We start from the raw sequence: 19,530 nt of genomic DNA, 5'->3' as shown, positions 1-19,530 counted from the left end.
GAGACCAAACTAGTCAATCCTAAAGGAAATGAACCCTGAATATTCATTGGAAAGACTTATGCTGAAGCTGAAGCTCCAATACTTTGGCCACCTGATGCAAAGAGCTGACTCTGATGCTGGGAAAGACTGATGGCAGAAAGAGAAGATGGCAGCAGAGGATGAGATGGTTAGATCACATCACTGACTCAGCAGACGTGAATTTGGGCAAACTCTGGGAGACAGTGAAGGACAAGGGAGCCTGGCATACTTCAGTCTGGAAAGAGTTGGACATGACTTCCCAACAGAACAACAGCAACAACATTGTATCTGAAAAATGATCCAAGGTGTCCTTGTACTTAAAGTGCCTATCATGATGAACCATGTAAGAACCTGAGAGACCACTTCCTCTTATCAAATGTTTTCTTTAATAAATATGGGAAAAGATTTCTGTCACAGTGCTTCATGGGCAGTAGTTTGCTGATGAAGCTTCTGGGTCTGTGGGGGCCAGAGGAGTAGCTACTATTAATAATTTGTTTGCTGATTCTATGGTGTAAATGTTCCAACAATGCCCTTTCAAGGTACCAATGTGATATTATTCAGTGTTAAGCTGGCAAATATGTAAAATCCAGTACACCACTAAGTGTGGATTTGGTTGAGAAAATATATTCATGAATATTGTTTGAACAGTTGCATCAACTCATAGCCCCAGATCTAACACCTCAGGAATGCGTTTATTTCCAGGGTGCCATGGTTCGTGTCATTGGTTGAGGGTGAAAGGAAAATTAAATGTCTGACAGTAACAGATTAAAAAAGCAATTTAATAATTTGCACATTACAAATTATTTCTCAGGTTAAAATTTCTTTAATATGCAAAAAAGCCATTGATCTTCCTCGTGACATTTAATATTTTTGTTATTAAAGGCAATAGTTTGTTAAATAAAGTTTGTTTTGATTTTTGTTTCTAGGATTCAAGAAAGGATGGGTGTTAGCTAGAAAATGACTTCATTGTCATGAGGGTTATAATGTACCCACACAATTTAAAGACAAGAAAATTTGACAACAGGATGTTCAGTGATTTTTTCAAGAAATCTAAGTATAGATTAGGGCACAAGTAATCACAAAAATTCAAATCTTTCCTCCAGTTTAACAACAGGTCTAGTAAATTCAATTCCTGTTGTAGAGGAAACTGGAAATGTCCAAGAAAAAGTCCTCTTCACAGTAGCTCTCATATTCTTTTCCATAAATTCTTTAAAATGTGGGTCTATTTTCCGTGTCTATGGCTGTCACCTAGTTATTGGTATGTGGTGGGCTCTTAATCGGGCATCTGAGACATACCCCTGTCAGCACAGGCCAGAGCACACAGGGATGGCACTGCCCTCCTACGCTGAGTCCTGGGGGAACAAGGAGCTGGCATCCTGCATGCTTTAAAGGAGAGCCCACTGAGGCTGCACCACACTCATCCATTGAGAGAGAGACTGCAGGCTGGTTGCCCAACACCCTGGTCTGCCTGTGGAAACAGGGATCACACTTTCTTATGAAACAGATGTCATCTTAGCAAATTTCAGGTCTTTGCCTATGTTCACTTTATGCAGAAAGCTTGTGGAAGAAAAATATGAAGAAAACAACAAACGAATGCGGGAACTGAGATCGCGGAACTTCCAGCGGCAGACTGTGGATGTACTCCACGTGAGTGCGCTTCTGTTTTAAATTTTACAAAAGACCTTTTCTTGCCTCGGATTCTTCAGATTCGTAGGGCCAACTGGGTAGGAAAGGGGGACAAGGTAGGGGAAAAAAAACATCCAGACCAACTTTGCCCAATTCCAGGATGTACTGAGATTTGTTTTGAGTGCTAACTGTAGGCCAAAAATTAGAGACAACACTTTTTCAGAGCAGCTGCACCAAGTGCCTGCTGTTTAAAGGTGACTTCATCAGGATGGAATGAACAGCTGAGTTAAAGGTATGACTTTGCAGAACAGATATGTGTCTATCTAATTTTGAATTTCAGCCATGCTTTACCTCTCTAGTCCATTGTTCTTTTTGTCTTATTTTTCATTCTTTCTCTCTTTATTTTCTGTCTCCTATCCATATCATCATACATTGTGTTAATAACTCCTTTGGCAAATTACCCTAGATATCCAATAATAAATTAGGTTGTAGACTCACATGAAATGCACCCCAGATTCATGTCCTCTGCATCCCAGGCACCTGAATAGCAAATACCATTCCCTAGTGGTTAAACATCAGAGAAGGCAATGGCAACCCCACTCCAGTACTCTTGCCTGGAAAATCCCATGGACGGAGGAGCCTGGTAGGCTGCAGTCCATGGGGTCGCTAAGAATCGGGCACGAATGGGCGACTTCACTTTCACTTTTCACTTTCATGCATTGGAGAAGGAAATGGCAACCCACTCCAGTATTCTTGCCTGGAGAATCCCAGGGACAGAGGAGCCCAGTGGGCTGCCGTCTATGGGGTCGCACAGACTCAGATATGACTGAAGCGACTTAGTAGCAGCAGCAGCAGCAGCAATGGTTAAACATATCTTCATTGACCTTAATGTGGGCTTTGATACTTAACGTAATTTTTCTTCAGGGTTGTATTTGGATAATGAACATCAACACCAACCTTGCAGCTCTTTTGGTAAAAGCAACTTGGGAAGGAGTCATTTTTTGGGAGAAGTTTACTGTTTCAAATTCTGGTTATTTGTTCATTGGCGATTCCTGCATCTGAGGGAACGTCTTTCGTTTAGCAGGATGGGCTAGACCCCCTGAAATTGTGGGGGTGACCCCTAGGCCTGCAGACACTCTTTCTACTACTGTAGCTCAGTCAGCAGAGGGCTCTGGATCTGGGGTGTGCAGGAGCCCCTACTGGAGCTCACTTACAGGCAAAGCAGAGCCTGGGAACATTGTTTTCTGCTGCTCTCTGACTGAGGAGTCACCTTTCTCGATGACTTAGTGATTGTGAGTACTCTCAAGTTCTGAAAACCCAAAGCTAGAGCAGATGGGGGTCCAGCCTTCTCTGACCTTAGGAGTCTCTATCAGTTGACCCCTCAGCAGACAACGTGGGGGTGCTGGTGCTGCTCTATCCCAAGCCCCATTCTCAGGGAAGATGGCTTCAGAGATGTGGGGGTTGGAAGGGGTTTTTTTCCTGGAATGCTCAGAGTCCCCCTGCTTCTAAGGGATTTTACCCCCAGAGACTGGATATTGAGAAGTACAGATGTGGTAATATTTTGTATTATAAAGCCTAAATAACTTTATTCTAACCATATTGAAGTTAGCATATGGTAAATAAAAACATAGTTTCAAGTATAATCTTATATTTTAGTGTCTGATAACTTCTTTACTTTTCTTCATGGGCCTTCAAAATCATCATTTTTGTGTTGTTTTTAATTTCTGATATGATTATTATCAGCGTGAAGCAACTGCACTATATGAGGTCCTGTTCATTCTATAAAAATCAGGGCCCTTGGGGGATCATAAAGTCACTTAAGATTTTATTAACTCTATATTATCCTACAGAACATGGGATTCCAGATCTTGGCTCAGTTCAGATGAGGAACGTGAGGATTTCACAGATTTTATGGAGTCCCAACTCATAACCTCCACAGTGTCTGCCTAGTTTCTCCCAATTCCATCCCCATCCATCAGCAAGGAGCAGAGGCAGGAGGGAGGTGGCTGTGGCTGTCTTGGTCAGAGACGGTGGTGGTTCATTCTTTGGTTGTTAGGATTCAGTTCAACGTCTTTGGTCCTGAGCTTTGCAGAAGCAGCTTTCCTCAGCTGCATATTGATGAGGACAGGAACATGGTGTTGCTCAGCACCCCAGGTATCTCACCTTCCTTTGGGCCAATCAGCTGCTTCTCTCTGGCCCGTTGGTACCATCCCACTCTCCCTCTTTCAAATGTCACTTCCTCTTCAGGAAAACCATCTTTGACCGCTCAGCTCCACAGTCAGCTGGCGCTATTTCAAATTCTTATGGCTTCTAGCAGCGCTTCTCAAACTTCAAAACGCACCTGAATCACTGGTTGGTCTTGTTGAAATGCAGATTCTGACTTGCCTGGTCTGAAGTGGGGCCTGAGATACTGCATTTCTAACAACCCCCCTGGTGATTCTGACGCTGCTGGGCCAGGATCACACTGATTAGTAATGAACAGAAATTGGGTTCTTGAAAGCAGCTTCAGATGGAGGAGGATCTGGGAAAGCCATGATGAGCAGACCTTCTTATTATCTCTTTAGAAAAAAATAGAACATTTAATGGGAATGGAAGAAAAGGAGAGGCAGCCTGAGCGAAGGTTCTTGTTCCCCCTGGAGGAGGATGGAGAGAGGAGGCCAGGCAGAGTGGAGACCAGTCTGATCACATCACAGTCTCCAGCATTTCAGTCAGGTTCTTTACTGACTGAACCAGTAGGGAAGCCCAGGAGTGAGGCAGGTGTAACATATTCAGAGAACCAAGGACAGAGAGCTGAACACTTTGCAGATGGTCCAAAGGGTCTAGACATCTTGTGGAGAAGCATCAGTGAGCTGAAAAGCATGAAGCATAGTGTGAGAAGTAAATTGGATCATTCAGGTGCGAGAAGCTAAAGAAAAACATAATTTAAAAGGAGAGAAGGAATAAGAGGCACACACTCCTGTCTTTCCCCAAAGGCGCACTTGTGGTTGAATTTTTTCCTCCTCTCACTGGGCTCTGTTCTCCAGTCCTCTTGCTTCTGTCTGGCGAGCTGAAGCAAACCTCATTATATTTCAAAAGCAGTAGCTGGAGATAGAATCAGAGTTCAGAGAGAGGCTGGTTGTGTCACCCCTTAAACATTATAAAAATTCTTTGAGGCGTTTAGGAGAGTGGCTTGCTTTGTTTTTCAGATCCTGACTGACGGGGCCTTTTTCTCTGGCAGGCATTTTCTGCTCTGCTGGATTTGGGCTTTGAAATCTTGAAGTGTAGTTGACTGTGGAATCATGTTGGCACCATTTCTTAAAGGATGGTAGCTTAAAACAACTAGATGCCACGATGCACACACTAAGCCCAGTCTTTCTTTTATCCTGGGGTATATGCAGGTGTGAAGGTTTTTGTGAAGAGTGTGGCAGGTCAGGCCTGCAAATGTGAAATAGTCTTGGGGATCAAAGAGCAGGTCATGTCCTGCTCCTTCTAAGACCATTATAACAGTTCTCTTCAAAGAGAACCTCAGAAAATCGAAGTCAATTGAGAATTCAAATACTTGTTTTCAAAAAGTTTCTGAAATAGGTGCAAAGGCACATTTTACACAGTCTCTGTTTTTTTGCATTATTGGTGATCCTTTGAAATTTGGAGCCCCAGTTTCACCTCCTGCAGCAATTATTATACAGTATAAAAAATGGACTATTTTTCTTAAAAATATTTATGACTGTATTTCCACAGATGCCACATCACAGTGTAGCACAGCTGTGTTTTACTTATTTATTTAGGATAGTTTGAACTTTCTCCTTTTGATAAGAAGGTGCTCTTGGACTAGTTCTCCATGAAAACCATTTATCCTAGAAAAGAGGTCAATTCATCATTAGGTCTGGGTGGCAAACACACACACACACATATATAGACCCAGTGATTAGCTGAAATGTCTGTTGATATATTTGAGAAGTTTAACTTAACATTTTTTTTTAAGTATAAACTCTTATGTCACCTCTTAGATCTCTTTCTTTTAGGGAATTGAAATTCATAAAATCACAGAAAAAGCTGGAAGAGAGCTTGAGCATTATGGAAGCCAGCACCTGTAGTCTTGAGATGAGGAAGCTGAGCAGGGCTGGACTAGGCTGCGGGGAGCGTGAGGCCTGGGTGCACAACGGAAGGAGATCCCCATTCTCAGCAGCCGATGCTGCAAGTCAGTACCTCCTCCCGTGTGTGCCCTGGGCGTCCCTTCTGCCTCACCCTCACCATGACCCTGACACTCAGGCCAAGGGAGGTTACATGCTTTGCCCAGGGTCACCTGCCAAGTTAATTCAAAGCTGTTTCTCTCATTCCAAGCTACCTTCCTAAGATTTGAAAATGTTACCATGTTTAAGGGAGAGGATTAGGTAGGCTTTTGTTTCCAAATCATTTTCTAAACAAGAATATTGTTTCATTTGTGGTAATGCTGTTTCCTCTGATCAGCTTCTCATGAATTGTTCATTACTTTTTGCAAGGAATGTGATGACCCAGCTTCAGACAACCTGCCTGAGTCTCAGCCCATTCCTTCCCTGGATCTCTGCACACTTGGGTCAAATGTGGAGGACACCATAGCTGACCTTGGAGATCATGGTATGAATTTGCATTAGTGTTCAGAAGGCTGCTCTTGGATGACAGGTGGGATGGTGTGGCTGACTGTCCAGTGGGCCTGGCGGCCTCTGGGGAAAGCTTTGGGTGTATGCAGCCACCTTCTATCAGTTTGCCAGAGCTGAGCTGAGGTGATAGAGAGCAGGAAGCTGAGGCTTTGTCTATCCTCTCTGTCTTCTTGACATGGTGAGGATGAGCTAGAAATTCACACTGGACAAGGGACCTCCCCTTCTGTATGAGTTAAACAGCATCACCACTAACCTGTGTAGCACTATGAATGCTCTGAAATACAGTTTCCCTCTGTAACTGGTTTTCCTGGCCCTCAGGAGCCAGAAAAGAAAAGTGCTCAGAGCTGTCAGCCAAACTGGGTTATCATAGCCTAATGGTAAAAAAAACACATGAGTTTTAGAGTAAAAAGGCTGGCCCAGTGGGGGAAGCCCTGGCAACAGTTTCCTTAACCATGAAGCAATCCATTAATAAAGTGAATGAGCTGAGGCTGTCATGTGCTCTCAGCACATGGTGAAAGCCAAAGAGAGGAAGCAGTTCATGACCCCGAGAGGGAGGGCTCGAAATGTGTGGCCTTTCAGTCCTGTACCCTTCTCCCCAGGGCTACGGACAAGTGCCAGAGCCATTGTGTGTGCGTGCATAGTCACTTCAGTCATGTCCAACTCTTGGCAACCCCATGGACTGTGTAGCCCACCAGGCTCCTCTGTCCATGGAATTCTCCAGGAAAGAATACTGGAGTGGGTTGTCTTGCTCTCCTCCAGGGGATCTTCCTGACCCAGGGACTGAACCCACGTCTCTTATGTGTCCTGCATTGGCAGTCAAGTTTTACCGCTGGTGCCACCTGGGAAGCCCAGGAACATTGTAGGTGCTCAGTTAACATCCCTCAAGTGAATGAATGATACGTTGTTTGGACCTCTGAGAGGCAGGTGCCAAGATGGGGCTGCTGCTGCTGCTGCTGCTGCTAAGTTGTTTTAGTCGTGTCCGACTCTGTGCAACCCCAGAGACAGCAGCCCGCCAGGCTCCCCCATCCCTGGGATTCTCCAGGCAAGAACAGTGGAGTGGGTTACCATTTCCTTCTCCAATGCATGAAAGTGAAAAGTGAAAGTGAAGTCGCTCAGTCGTGTCCAACTCCTAGTGACCCCATGGACTGCAGCCTACCAGGCTCCTCCATCCGTGGGATTTTCCAGGCAAGAGTACTGGAGTGGGTTTCCATCTCCTTCTCCCCGAGGTGGGGCTAAAAGTACAAAATGTTATCAGGAGAGTTGGGGAAGGAGCCCAGAAAGGTTGAGAGAATGTCAGACATGATTCAAGTTTCAGTCCAAGTGCAGAAAGGTTCCTGGGCGAGCACCAGTCTGCAAGGTGCTTCAGGAGACTTCTATCATAGGCCTTAGTGTGCCTGCTGCGGAGGTCCTAGGATGGGGGTTGGGGCATGGGAGCCTCACACATCTTGTGGTCAAAGGTCTCCAGGTACATCCTTGTGGCTGAAACTCTCTTTGGCAGGAGCTGAATTCTCTTTTCCAAAAAAAAAAAAAAAAAATGGAGGTAGTGGCACTTGGATTGGCTGGTCATTTCAGCCCAAACATGCATCTGATGTCTTCCTGTTGGAGCTGTTAGAGCTGGTCCTGCCTCCTTCAGCTGTGAGGAGACCAGGACCTGAAAGTCTTCAGGTACTATCTGCCAACTTTCGAAAGGATGTTTTGGAAGCCACCTGGTAATGGGAGTTGTTGGCAGACAAATATGTGTATCAGATGGATTTGCAGCTAGGTTCTTTGCAGGTGTTTCTTTAGTACATTATTTGTTATTTTCTAAAGGTAAAATTTGGAAGCATAGAACTATCCCCTGGGCCTTTCAAGACTATAAAACTAAGGACCAGACAGCCACCAAGTAGCACTAATTCTGACAGCCTGTGTGTTGCTGAAGGGCCATCACCGTCTAGAAAGAGGAAGCCCCAGGACGGGGTGTTGAGCAGGTGGTCTAGGAGTGAGAGGCCTGGGCCCAGCCTCCGGAATTCAGATAGGAAAGGTACCTATTATTCATTTCACAAACGAGAAACCAAAGACAGTAATTAATGTGCTCAAGGACTCCAGAGTTCCTGCTTCCAGTGCGCGTTACTTCTAAGCTAGCTCAGACCACAGCGCTTCCAGGACTCTTTGGGCTGGCAGCCTCCGTGCCTCACGCTTTGTCCTCTGTCAGGAGGTTCTGCTATGGCAGACCGTGTGTTGAGTTACCAACCAAACTGAAAATAGGCCAATTCACTTCTTTGCCCACCTTGTCCATGTCGTAAGGAAACACTATTTAAGTCCCCATTATAAGCTGTGAGAGCCAAAAACACAGAGTAGTTTTAGTTTGGCCAAATGCCTTGGAAAATATTTATAAAATTTCCCTTATTTTTTCTTCTCTGTAAATTTGTATTTTCTAATTTCTTTTCTTTCTTAAATATTAAATTGAAAAGGGAGACTATGAAGGACTATGAACATGTAGCCCTTGGCTTGATGACTGGTTAGTAACTGCAGGATGATTAGTGACCTCATAGCTTAATTGTAAAATTTTGAGACAGGAGATTTTAATTTTTTCATGAACTCTGAAGTGGTTCATTATTTCTCCCATTCTCTGCCTTTTAGAAGATTTGACTACAAACTTTAAGCACCCAGAGGACGTTTTTATTTATTTTTTATCTGGTTTTTATATGTAAAATAAAATCACACAATCATGTTTTAAGCTCCTTTACCAAATGTTTAATCAGTCTTTGATGTTGAATTAGGAAATTCCTTCTGGAATTGAGGAGTTTGTTGCAGAGAAACAGGACAGGGTGATGCATTATTTACCTCTGATATGTGTTTAGTTGACTACGGTAGATTTAATTTAGCAGAAGTCATGAGTAACCATTATAATCAAATGAAAAAGCATGACTGGAACATTGAAGAAATGATCCTCATTTAACTCCTTGTATGTAATACTGATGAATTCTTGCACTTTAATTCTTGCCAGAAACTTTATTACACTCTAGCCTTATTTTTAGCAACCAACAGCTGAGTTTCAGAGTAGCATTTCTTGCAAAGCTGGAATATCCTGGAACTCAGGGGCCCCAGCCCCACCCACAGCATGGCTCTTATGATGCAGAGGCTGCACAGTTGTCCACTTTGGCTGCCTACCTAGAGCCTGACCAGCTGCCACTTAATTTCCTTAATTTCAAGCCACTCCTTGAGCCAGTTCTGAGCTCCTTCCCTGTGCTCAGAGAAAGCTTGGACCTCAAGAGTTTCATACTTTGCCCATAGGAAGCCCATATGCCCTTTTTTAGTTGCAGGTTGACCTATGATTTATGGCAGCATTTCTTCCCTTTAAATGTCTAAGTGGAAATAAGGTGATTGACAATGACATTTTAAAATTGTTTTTATTTTTTAAAAGAAAATGTTTACTTATTGCAACTGTACTTCTAGATGGTTACCAAGAGAAATGCAAGCACGTCTACAAGGATGAACTCAGATGTTCTTAGCAGTTGTATTTATAGTACCAAAAAGTAGAAGCCAGTGTCAATCAACAGGTGAATAGATAAACTAACTTGTAGTTTATCCAGACAATGTAATACTCGTCAATGAAAAGAAGCAAACTATCAATATACACTAGTTTGGGTGCATATCTAACACTGAGCTGAATGAAAGAAGATAAAGACAAAAGGATTCCTATTGAATAATTCCATATCTGTGAAGTCCAGAACTAGCAGTGACAGAAATGAGGCCACTGGTTGCCTGGGGATCACGGTGTTAGAAATTGACTCCAAAAGTACCCAAGGAACCTCTTGTGGCGATGGTAACCCAGATGTATATATTTGTCAAAACTTATTAAACTCTGTTTTTTTTAAGCTTTAATTTTGTATTGGAATATAGCCCATTAACAATGTTGTGGTAGTTTCAGTTGGACAGAAAAGGGATTCAACCAAACATATATACATGTCCATTCTCTATGAAACTCCCCGCCCATCCACCCTGCCACTGAACTCTATAATTTAAATGAGTGCATTTTATTGTCCATAAATTATACCTCAATAAAACTGATAACATTTTGTAGAAATGATAAAATATCCAGAAAAGAATACCTGAGTAATTCATGTTAGCTTGTGTTTTAGCTAATGAATGGCTGAGAGAGACTGGCATGAAATCATGGGGCTAGAAGGCATCCAAGAGGATCTCTGGATGTTATTTGGGACACAGGGCCCTTAGTCCAAAAAACGATTGTGGGGTTTTCTTCTAATGTCAACCAAGCAACATTGTCTTCCACGAGGAATGTTAATAGAGTTTGTAGTCTTCTGTCAAGAAGCGAGAAGATGAGGGCTGGAATCCTTTGGCTCCTCTCTCAGTCTTTTTTATTTCGGGGCTCATGTTGTGACGTTGGGGACCCACACCACTAGATCTAAGAGGACCTGGAACCTACAAAAGCAGCCTGGGCATCATAGGACAAAATGTAACAGTCTGGACTCCAAATGTATCCGAAAACCCGCCTTGTCAGCCCTCAGAAAAGATGACCATGTGCTGGAGGTCATGTCCACATTCCCAGATGTCCTCTCACTTCCAGAGCTCTGTCTTAGAGGCTTGATTGATGAATATAAATTGATGATGCTTCTGCTTCATATTTGTCATGTATTCTGCTGAGTTACGCTTGTGTTTGCTACCGACTCTCACATTTACTCCCAGGAATAGGCACCTGCAGTCACTCCCTAATTTTCTGAGCTCTAGAGGATAATTAGAATGAATCTAATATCAAATGAAGATGTACTGACTCCCAACCCTTAGGCATATTTAATAATTCAGAGTGTTTCTTCTGCATGATGAGCTGGGTAGGTACCTCTGGCTGAAGTTTGAAAGATTATATACGAATTTGAAAAATTGAAGTGGATACAGAATAACACTTGCCCTATTAGCTATTTCACTGGTGTGTCCAAAGTAGGCATGATAGAAATAAGAGGAAAATGCAGCCCCAGAACATCAGTTATTTACAAAGAAAATCAGTACCTTTGGGTCTCTCAAAGTAATGCCCTTGCCTGGGAAAGCTGTATGTGATTCCATGATCCACCCCTTAACTACTGAGGAAGAGTAGAGAAATAACTCTAGAAACAATGAAGAGATGGACCCAAAGCGAAAACAGTGCCCAACTGTGGATGTGACTGGTGATGGAAGTAAAGTCCAATGCTGTAAACAATATATTACATAGGAACCATGATTGTTAGGTCCATGAATCAAGGTAAATTCAGTTCAGTTCACTCGCTCAGTCATGTCCGACTCTTTGCGACCTCATGAATCGCAGCATGCCAGGCCTCCCTGTCCATCACCAACTCCCAGAGTTTACTCAGGCTCATGTCCATCAAGTCGGTGATGCCATCCAGCCATCTCATCCTCTGTCATCCCCTTCTCCTCCTGCCCCCAATCCCTCCCAGCATCAGAGTCTTTTCCAATGAGTCAGCTCTTTGCATGAGGTGGCCAAAGTATTGGACTTTCAGCTTTAGCATCGGTCCTTCCAATGCACACCCAGGACTGATCTCCTTCAGAATGGACTGGTTGGATCTCCTTGCAGTCCAAGGGACTCTTGAGAGTCTTCTCCAACACCACAGTTCAAAAGCATCAATTATTCGGCGCTCAGTTTCTTCACAGTCCAACTCTCACATCCATACATGACCACTGGAAAAACCATAGCCTTGACTAGATGGACCTTTGTTGGCAAAGTAATGTCTCTGCTTTTTATTTTATTTTTTCATTGAATATTGCTCAACTTTATTTGTATATTGTTTTTATTTATTTATTTATTTTAATTGGAGGCTAATTACTTTACAATATTGTATTGGTTTTGTGGTCATAACTTTCCTACCAAGAAGTAAGCATCTTTTAATTTCATGGCTGCAATCACCATCTGCAGTGATTTTGGAGCCCCTCAAAATAAAGTCTGACACTGTTTCCACTGTTTCCCCACCTATTTCCCATAAAGTGACGGGACCAGATGCAATGATCTTAGTTTTCTAAATATTGAACTTTAAGCCAACGTTTTCACTCTCCTCTTTCATTTTCATCGAGAGGCTCTTTAGCTCCTCTTCACTTTATGCCATAAGGGTGGTGTCATCTGCATATCTGAGGTTATTGATATTTCTCCTGGAAATCTTGATTCCAGCTTGTGCTTCATCCAACCTGGCATTTCACATGATGTCCTCTGCATATATAAGTTAAATAAGCAGGGTGACAATATACAGCCTTGACGGACTCCTTTTCCTATTTAGAACCAATCTGTTGTTCCATGTCCAGTTCTAACTGTTGCTTCCTGACCTGCATATAGGTTTCTCAAGAGGCAGGTCAGGTGGTCTGGTATTCCCATCTCTTTCAGAATTTTCCACAGTTTGTTGTGATCCACAGAGTCAAAGGCTTTGGCATAGTCAGTAAAGCAGAAATAGATGTTTCTCTGGAACTCTCTTGCTTTTTCGATGATCCGGCGCATGTTGGCAATTTGATCTCTGGTTCCTCTGCCTTTTCTAAAACCAGCTTGAACATCTGGAAGTTCATAGTTCACATATTGCTGAATCCTGTCTTGGAGAATTTTGAGCATTACTTTACCAGTGTGTGAGGTGAGTGCAATTGTGTGGTAGTTTGAACATTCTTTGGCATTGCCTTTCTTTGGGATTGGAATGAAAACGGAGCTTTTCCAGTCCTGTGGCCACTGCTGAGTTTTCCAAATTGGCTGGCATATTGAGTGCAGCACTTTCACAGCATCATCTTTCAGGATTTGAAATAGCTCAACTGGAATTCCATCACCTCCACTAGCTTTGTTCATAGTGAAACGAACAAAGGTGGGCTTTCTAAGGCCCACTTGACTTCACATTCCAGGATGTCTGGCTCTAGTGAGTGATCACACCATCATGATTATCTGGTAAATTAGAAGTGGTCAAATAGGAGATGGCAGGAGTGAACATTGACATTTTAGGAATCAGTGAACTAAAATAGACTAGAATTGGTGAATTTAATTCAGATGACCATTATATCTACTACTGTGGATATCCCTTAGAAGAAATGGAGTAGCCCTCATAGTCAACAAAAGAGTCTGAAATGTGGTACTTGGGTGCAATCTAAAAAAGAACAAAATGATCTCTGTTCGTTTCCAAGGCAAACCATTGACTATCACAGTAATCCAAATCTGTGTCCCAACCAGTAACACTGAAGAAACTGAAGTTGAATGGTTCTATGAAGATCAACAAGACCTTCTAGAACTAACTCTATACATGGACATCACCAGATGGTCAACACCGAAATCAGATTGATTATATTCTTTGCAGCCAAAGATGGAGAAGCTCTATATAGTTAGCAAAAACATGACCGGGAGTTGACTGTGGCTCATATCATGAACTCCTTATTGCCAAATTCAGACTTAAATTGAAGAAAGTAGGGAAAACCACTAGACCATTCAGATATGACCTAATAAAATTCCTTATGATTATCCAGTGGAAGTAAGAAATGATTCAAGGGATTAGATCTGATAGACTGCCTGAAGAACTATGAATGGAGGTTCATGGCATTGTACAGGAGGCAGTGACCAAGACCATCCCCAGGAAAAGAAATACAAAAAGGCAAAATGGCTGTCTGAGGAATGCTTACAAATAGCTGAGAAAAGAAGAGATGCTAAAGGCAAAGGAGAAAAGGAAAGATATACCTATCTGAATGCAGAGTTCCAAAAAATAGCAAGGAGACACAAGAAAGCTTTCCGCGGTGATCAATTAAAATAAATGGAGGATAGCAATAGAATGGGAAAGACTAGAGATCTCTTCCAGAAAATTAGAGATACCAAGGGAACATTTCATGCAAAGATGGGCTCAATAAAGGACAGAAATGGTATGGTCCAAACAGAAGCAAAAGAGATTAAGAAGAGGTGGCAAGAATATACCGAAGAACTGTACAAAAAAGATCTTCACGACCCAGATAACCACAGTGGTGCTTAGAGCCAGACATCCTGGAATGTGAAGTCAAGTGGGCCTTAGGAAGCATCACTATGAACAAAGCTAGTGGAGGTGATGGAATTCCAGTTGAGCTATTTCAAATCCTAAAAGATGATGCTGTGAAAGTGCTGCACTCAATATGCCAGCAAATTTGGAAAACTCAGCAGTGGCCACTGGACTGGAAAAGGTCAGTTTTCATTCCAATCCCAAAGAAAGGCTATGCCAGAGAATACTCAAACTACTGCACAATTGCACTCATCTCACACGCTAGTAAAGTAATGCTCAAAGTTCTCCAAGCCAGGCTTCAACAGTATGTGAACCATGATCTTCCTGATGTTCAAGCTGGTTTTAGAAAAGGCAGAGGAACCAGAGGTCAAATTGCCAACATCCATTGGATCATTGAAAAAGCAAGAGGATACCAGAAAGACATCTACTTCTGCTTTATTGATTACACCAAAGTCTTTGGCTGTGTGTATCACAACAAACTGGAAAATTCTTAAAGAGATAGGAATACCAGACCACCTTACCTGCCTCCTGTGAAATCTGTATGCAGGTCAAGGAGCAACAGTTAGAACTGGACATGGAAAAACAGACTGGTTCCAAATCGGGAAAGGAGTACGTCAAGGCTGTATATTTTCACCCTGTTTGTTTGACTTATATGCAGAGTACATCATGCAAAATTCAGGGCTGGATGAAGGACAATCTGGGATCAAGATTATGGGGAGAAATATCAATAATCTCAGATATGCAGATGACACCACCCTTATGGCAGAAAGCAAAGAGAAACTAAAGAGTCTCTTAATGAAAGTGAAAGAGGAGAGTGAAAATGTTAGTTTAAAACTCAATATTCAAAAAATGAAGATCATGGCATCCAGTCCCATCACTTCATGGCAAAAAGATGGGGAAATGATAGAAACAGTGTCAGACTTTATTTTCTTGGGCTCTAAAATCATGGCAGATGGTGACTGCAGCCATGAAATTAAAAGATGCTTGCTCCTTGGAAGAAAAGTTATGACCAACCTAGGCAGCATATAAAAAAACAGAGACATTACTTTGGCAACAAAGGTCCATCTAGTCAAAGCTATAGTTTTTCCAGTAGTCATGTATGGATGTGAGTTGAACCGTAAAGAAAGCTGAGTGCTGAAGAATTGATGCTTTTGAACTGTGGTGTTGGAGAAAACTCTTGAGAGTCCCCTGGACTGCAAGAAGATCCAACCAGTTCATCCTAAAGGAAATCAGTCCTGAATATTCATTGGAAGAACTGATGTTGAAGCTGATACTCCAATACTTTGGCCACCTGATGCGAAAAACTTATTTTACTTTGGAAAAGACCCTGATCCTGGGAAAGATTGAAGGCGGGAGAAGGGGAGGACAGAGGATGAGATTGTTGGATGGCACTACCAACTCGATGCACATGTTTGAGTAAGCTCTGGGAGTTGGTGATAGACAGGGGAGTCTGGCATGCTGCAGTGCATGGGGTCACAAAGAGTTGGCCACAACTGAGAAACTGAACTGAACTGAACCCCTTAGCTAAGCATAATTTGTGTGTTAGTCACTCAGTCGTGTCTGACTCTTTGTGATCCGGTGGACTGTAGCCCACCAGGCTCCTCTGTCTGTGGGATTTCCCAGGCAAGAATACTGGAATGGGTAGCCATTTCCTTCTCTGGAGGATCTTCCTGACCCACGTGTTGAACCTGGGTCTCCTGCATTACAGGCAGATTCTTTACTAACTAAGCCACCAGAGAAGCCCAGTAGTTATTAAACTAAGGGCTCTGCTGGTAGAGCAAAGAGGTTTTTTCTTGGCCATACAGTGTGGCAAGCAAGATCGTAGTACTGACCTGAGATTGAACCCATACCTCCTCTGTGGAAGCACAACGTCTTAGTCATTCGACTGCCAAGGAATTCCCACACAGAGAACATCTTTAAGTGACCTCATTTCCTGTAGCATGGTTCAGGTTTGGAATGAATCAATTAAGCAGAAAATTAAGCATCCATCATAGCTTTAAGGTAGAATAGAAAAAATATAGACTAAAACCTTGTATAATGTGTGCTTCAGATAGCGTTTTGGGCATACTATGGTATGTGAAAGTGAAGTCGCTCAGTCATGTCCGACTCTTTTCGACCCCACGGACCGTAGCCTATCAGGCTCCTCCGTCCATGGGATTTTCCAGGCAAAAGTGCTGGAGTGGATTGCCATTTCCTTCCCCGGGGGATCTTCCCAACCCAGGAATAGAACCCAGGTCTCCCTCATTGCAGGCAGACACTTTACCGTCTGAGCCACCAGGAAGGATTATACTATGGTATGGCTTTCCTTTTATAAATGAAATTTTTTTTCTTGTATGCAATTTCACAGTTGTGCTCAGGGGTCCTGTATCCACCACCTGGACAGCATCACCATGATGACGAAAGGAAGCTAAGAGGCCATAGAAAACAAACCTAGCAATATTGGACAGGGCTTACTTCCAGTCTGATGAGCATCTTTGACTCACTAATTTTTTTGTTGAAGTGATTGAAGTCTTCTGCTTTGGTGTTTAGGCCAGACTTTAATTTAGATATTTGTAATAGGCATTTAAATTTGTCCTCTTTGATCTTTGTAAAGAGACTCTCTGTCCTGTTGTGTGGCAGTGAGAGCCTCCTCAGTATCAGCTTTAGCTTTACTTGTCAAACTTGCACTTTTTTCAAGTGAAATAACATATTTCCAGAAAAAAAAAACAAACAAACCCAGTAATAACAAAACCTTTCTGTTAAGGAACTGCAGTAGTAATTCCTTCTGTCACTCATGACTAACAGCATTTTCCACTGATTTCTCTTTTTCTCTTGCTTCTAAAAAATTCAAAATAGAAAAATAAGACACCTATAAAAAATATCCAAAATGATTGTTTTGTTGCAGAGTAGTATGTCTGTGTGTGAGCACTAAGAGGAATTTGACTTACTCTTTAAAAATCCATTTTTCTGTTAGCCTTCAGAATGTTTGTGATATTGTCAGCTTTTACAGATTCTCAGCTGGAATCGTCTCTGAGGCTGCAGGATGGAGCCTTCATAAATTCCTCTTGCCAATCTGTGCTTTGGCATCCACACCATCAGAATGTGTTTCATACGAATCATGAAGGTGTAGTGTGATCCTACATGCCCCACTTTACAGCTGACCTTGACCATCCTTTCCTGCTGATTCTGGACTTATTTGGGTTTCTTTTTCTGGCATAACTCCTTTAAATTATTAATGGGCATTTCTTCTGACTATTAAAGATTAGCTAGCTAAGTACAGAGTTGTAGATGAGTGTAAGATGCCTGTTATCTTTCAATACATTTTGCACCTGGACATTTGGGGTTGTAGAGATCAAAATGACTTTACTCTCTTATATCTCAGATTAATTTTTTCTTTTGAATCTAGGAATAATGAGCAAACCCAACTCCTCTCCCCAGCTTAACTCCACATGACCTGTTTTCCTGGCTTAAAGCAGCTTAGAATTAAATTAACCCCCCTCTTTCTCTATACTTCCACCTCCCCAACCCCATTTTAAGGTATAATTTGACAGTTTGCACAAGCAATTGCTTATGAACATGTGGTCTCTAGTTGTAAAGGCCTCCCTTTATTTGTGGAATTAGACATTTTGAACAAAACTAACTGTTGTGGGTTTATGGTCCCCTGAATGAGAGATTTTAGTAATGTACTTGAGAGGGCTAGAAGGTGACTACTGGTTAAGAAAAAGCAGGTCTGGGGAAAATTTTAAATGCCTAAAATGTGGCTTTGTGTCTTTTCTGAGGAGCCAGTGCCCTGGGCGTGCAGGTATGTTCATAGGTCCACATTTATGCTCCTGGGAGCACTGGCATTCTTTGACGCCATCCTGATATCATTCGATACTGCACTTCCCGCTTTTTACTTGATAAATCACATTTACATTTTGTTGATCTCTGCTCCAGATTCTACCTAGTAGGTATCCTTGTGGGAGTATATATATTTCCCACTGTATTGACAGTATTCATTGATTCACATGTGATGATATCCCTGAGAGGCATTCACATACAGGAGTGTGTCACAGCCCCTCAGCTGAGAGCCAGTAAGCCGGTCCCTTGCTATTTAAGCATGGTCTGTGGACTATGGTGGGGCACAGCATTCCTGCCCAACAAAAGATTCCTCTATGGGAAGTCTTTGATTTCCCTCAGTACATCTCTTGTACTTCTCAGTCTCAGTGTCTGCTTCCCAGAGGACCCTGTCCCACCATCGCCGCTAGCTCCAGTGCTCAGCAGGTCTGCAGGATGCTGCGGTTGATAACTGGCAGCTCCCTGCTTGCCCTGCTGCTCAGCAGGAAGTTTGTGGGAGGAGAGCTGGGAGGCACCCTCTGTAGATGCCACAATGGTTCATCTGAGTCACCCATCTGCTTGATGAAAAAAAAGCAGATTGGGATAAAGTCTGTAATTCAATATTTTTATCTAACTTCAAATAACCTTATCCCCAGTATGTTAAAAGTAAGAATGACTGAAACTTCTGGAATAACCACAGACATTTCACAAAACTCCACTAGACTGGAAGCCATGAGTTGAAAGAAGTTTGGAGCCAGAATTTATCTTTTCTCCAATTCTTCCATTTACCAGCTGTGTGAACTTGGGCAAAAAAAATGTATACTTCCCAGCCTTGGTTTTCTCATCCATATAATGGGTGTAATAGTAATACCTGGACTTCTGGGGTTAATGAGGAATAAATTAGATGATATACAAAGAACTTAGCATAGTACAGAAAACAGGAAACATACAACAATCTCTTACTGAAAAAATACAATGTCAAAGCAAGTTGCAGTATTTTCTCAACTTCCACATAAAACCTTTACAGTTGGTAATGAGATAACCAACTATATCTCATCAGTTTTTAACCACCCAGGAGACCTTCTGATTATAGTTTTATAAGCATCTTCACTCTATTAAATTAAGTATGATTTGGAATACATTACTTTTTTTGCTCTAGTTTTTGCATATGGGAAATGTAGAAATCACTTAGGCTCATTAGTTCCCCTGTCCAATTATGGTCTTAATTATGCTCATCTGGGCCAATTATTTTAGCACCAAGAAAAATTGCCTTCTTTGTCAAGACCATAGACAAGAACCAGAACCAGCCCCCAGAACCAAAGCCGAGTCTCTGCAGATACACATGTTCTGTTTTTGCGTCAAGGGTGCCATTGTTATACCCAGCCGCAGAACCTGGGACAAAGTTCCTGCTTTAAAACATGCTCCTTTGCCAGCCATCCTCAGCCTGTAAGCTAGCAGCTAAAATATCCAGCTATTTTCTCTAAAAACATTATAAATGTAAAAACATT

The 19,530-nt window shown here is 42.3% G+C and overlaps 1 protein-coding gene across 18 annotated transcripts in view; it reads left to right on the top strand.

Annotated features, from left to right (window-relative positions):
- Positions 1–19,530, top strand: part of NEK11 (NIMA related kinase 11) — a 274,120-nt gene that overhangs the window by 119,470 nt on the left and 135,120 nt on the right. For all 18 annotated transcript variants that reach the window (XM_070794905.1, XM_070794932.1, XM_070794884.1 and 15 more), the window contains 2 exons: positions 1,572–1,665; positions 6,123–6,237. In XM_070794905.1, the coding sequence (XP_070651006.1) occupies positions 1,572–1,665; positions 6,123–6,237 (209 nt within the window). The remainder of the gene's footprint in view (positions 1–1,571; positions 1,666–6,122; positions 6,238–19,530) is intronic.

The sequence above is a fragment of the Bos indicus genome, chromosome 1, assembly GCF_029378745.1.
Source record: "Bos indicus isolate NIAB-ARS_2022 breed Sahiwal x Tharparkar chromosome 1, NIAB-ARS_B.indTharparkar_mat_pri_1.0, whole genome shotgun sequence".
NCBI lineage: Eukaryota > Metazoa > Chordata > Mammalia > Artiodactyla > Bovidae > Bos > Bos indicus.
The sequence above is the reverse complement of the archived record's forward strand: the minus strand, read 5'-3'. Positions and strand labels throughout refer to the sequence as shown.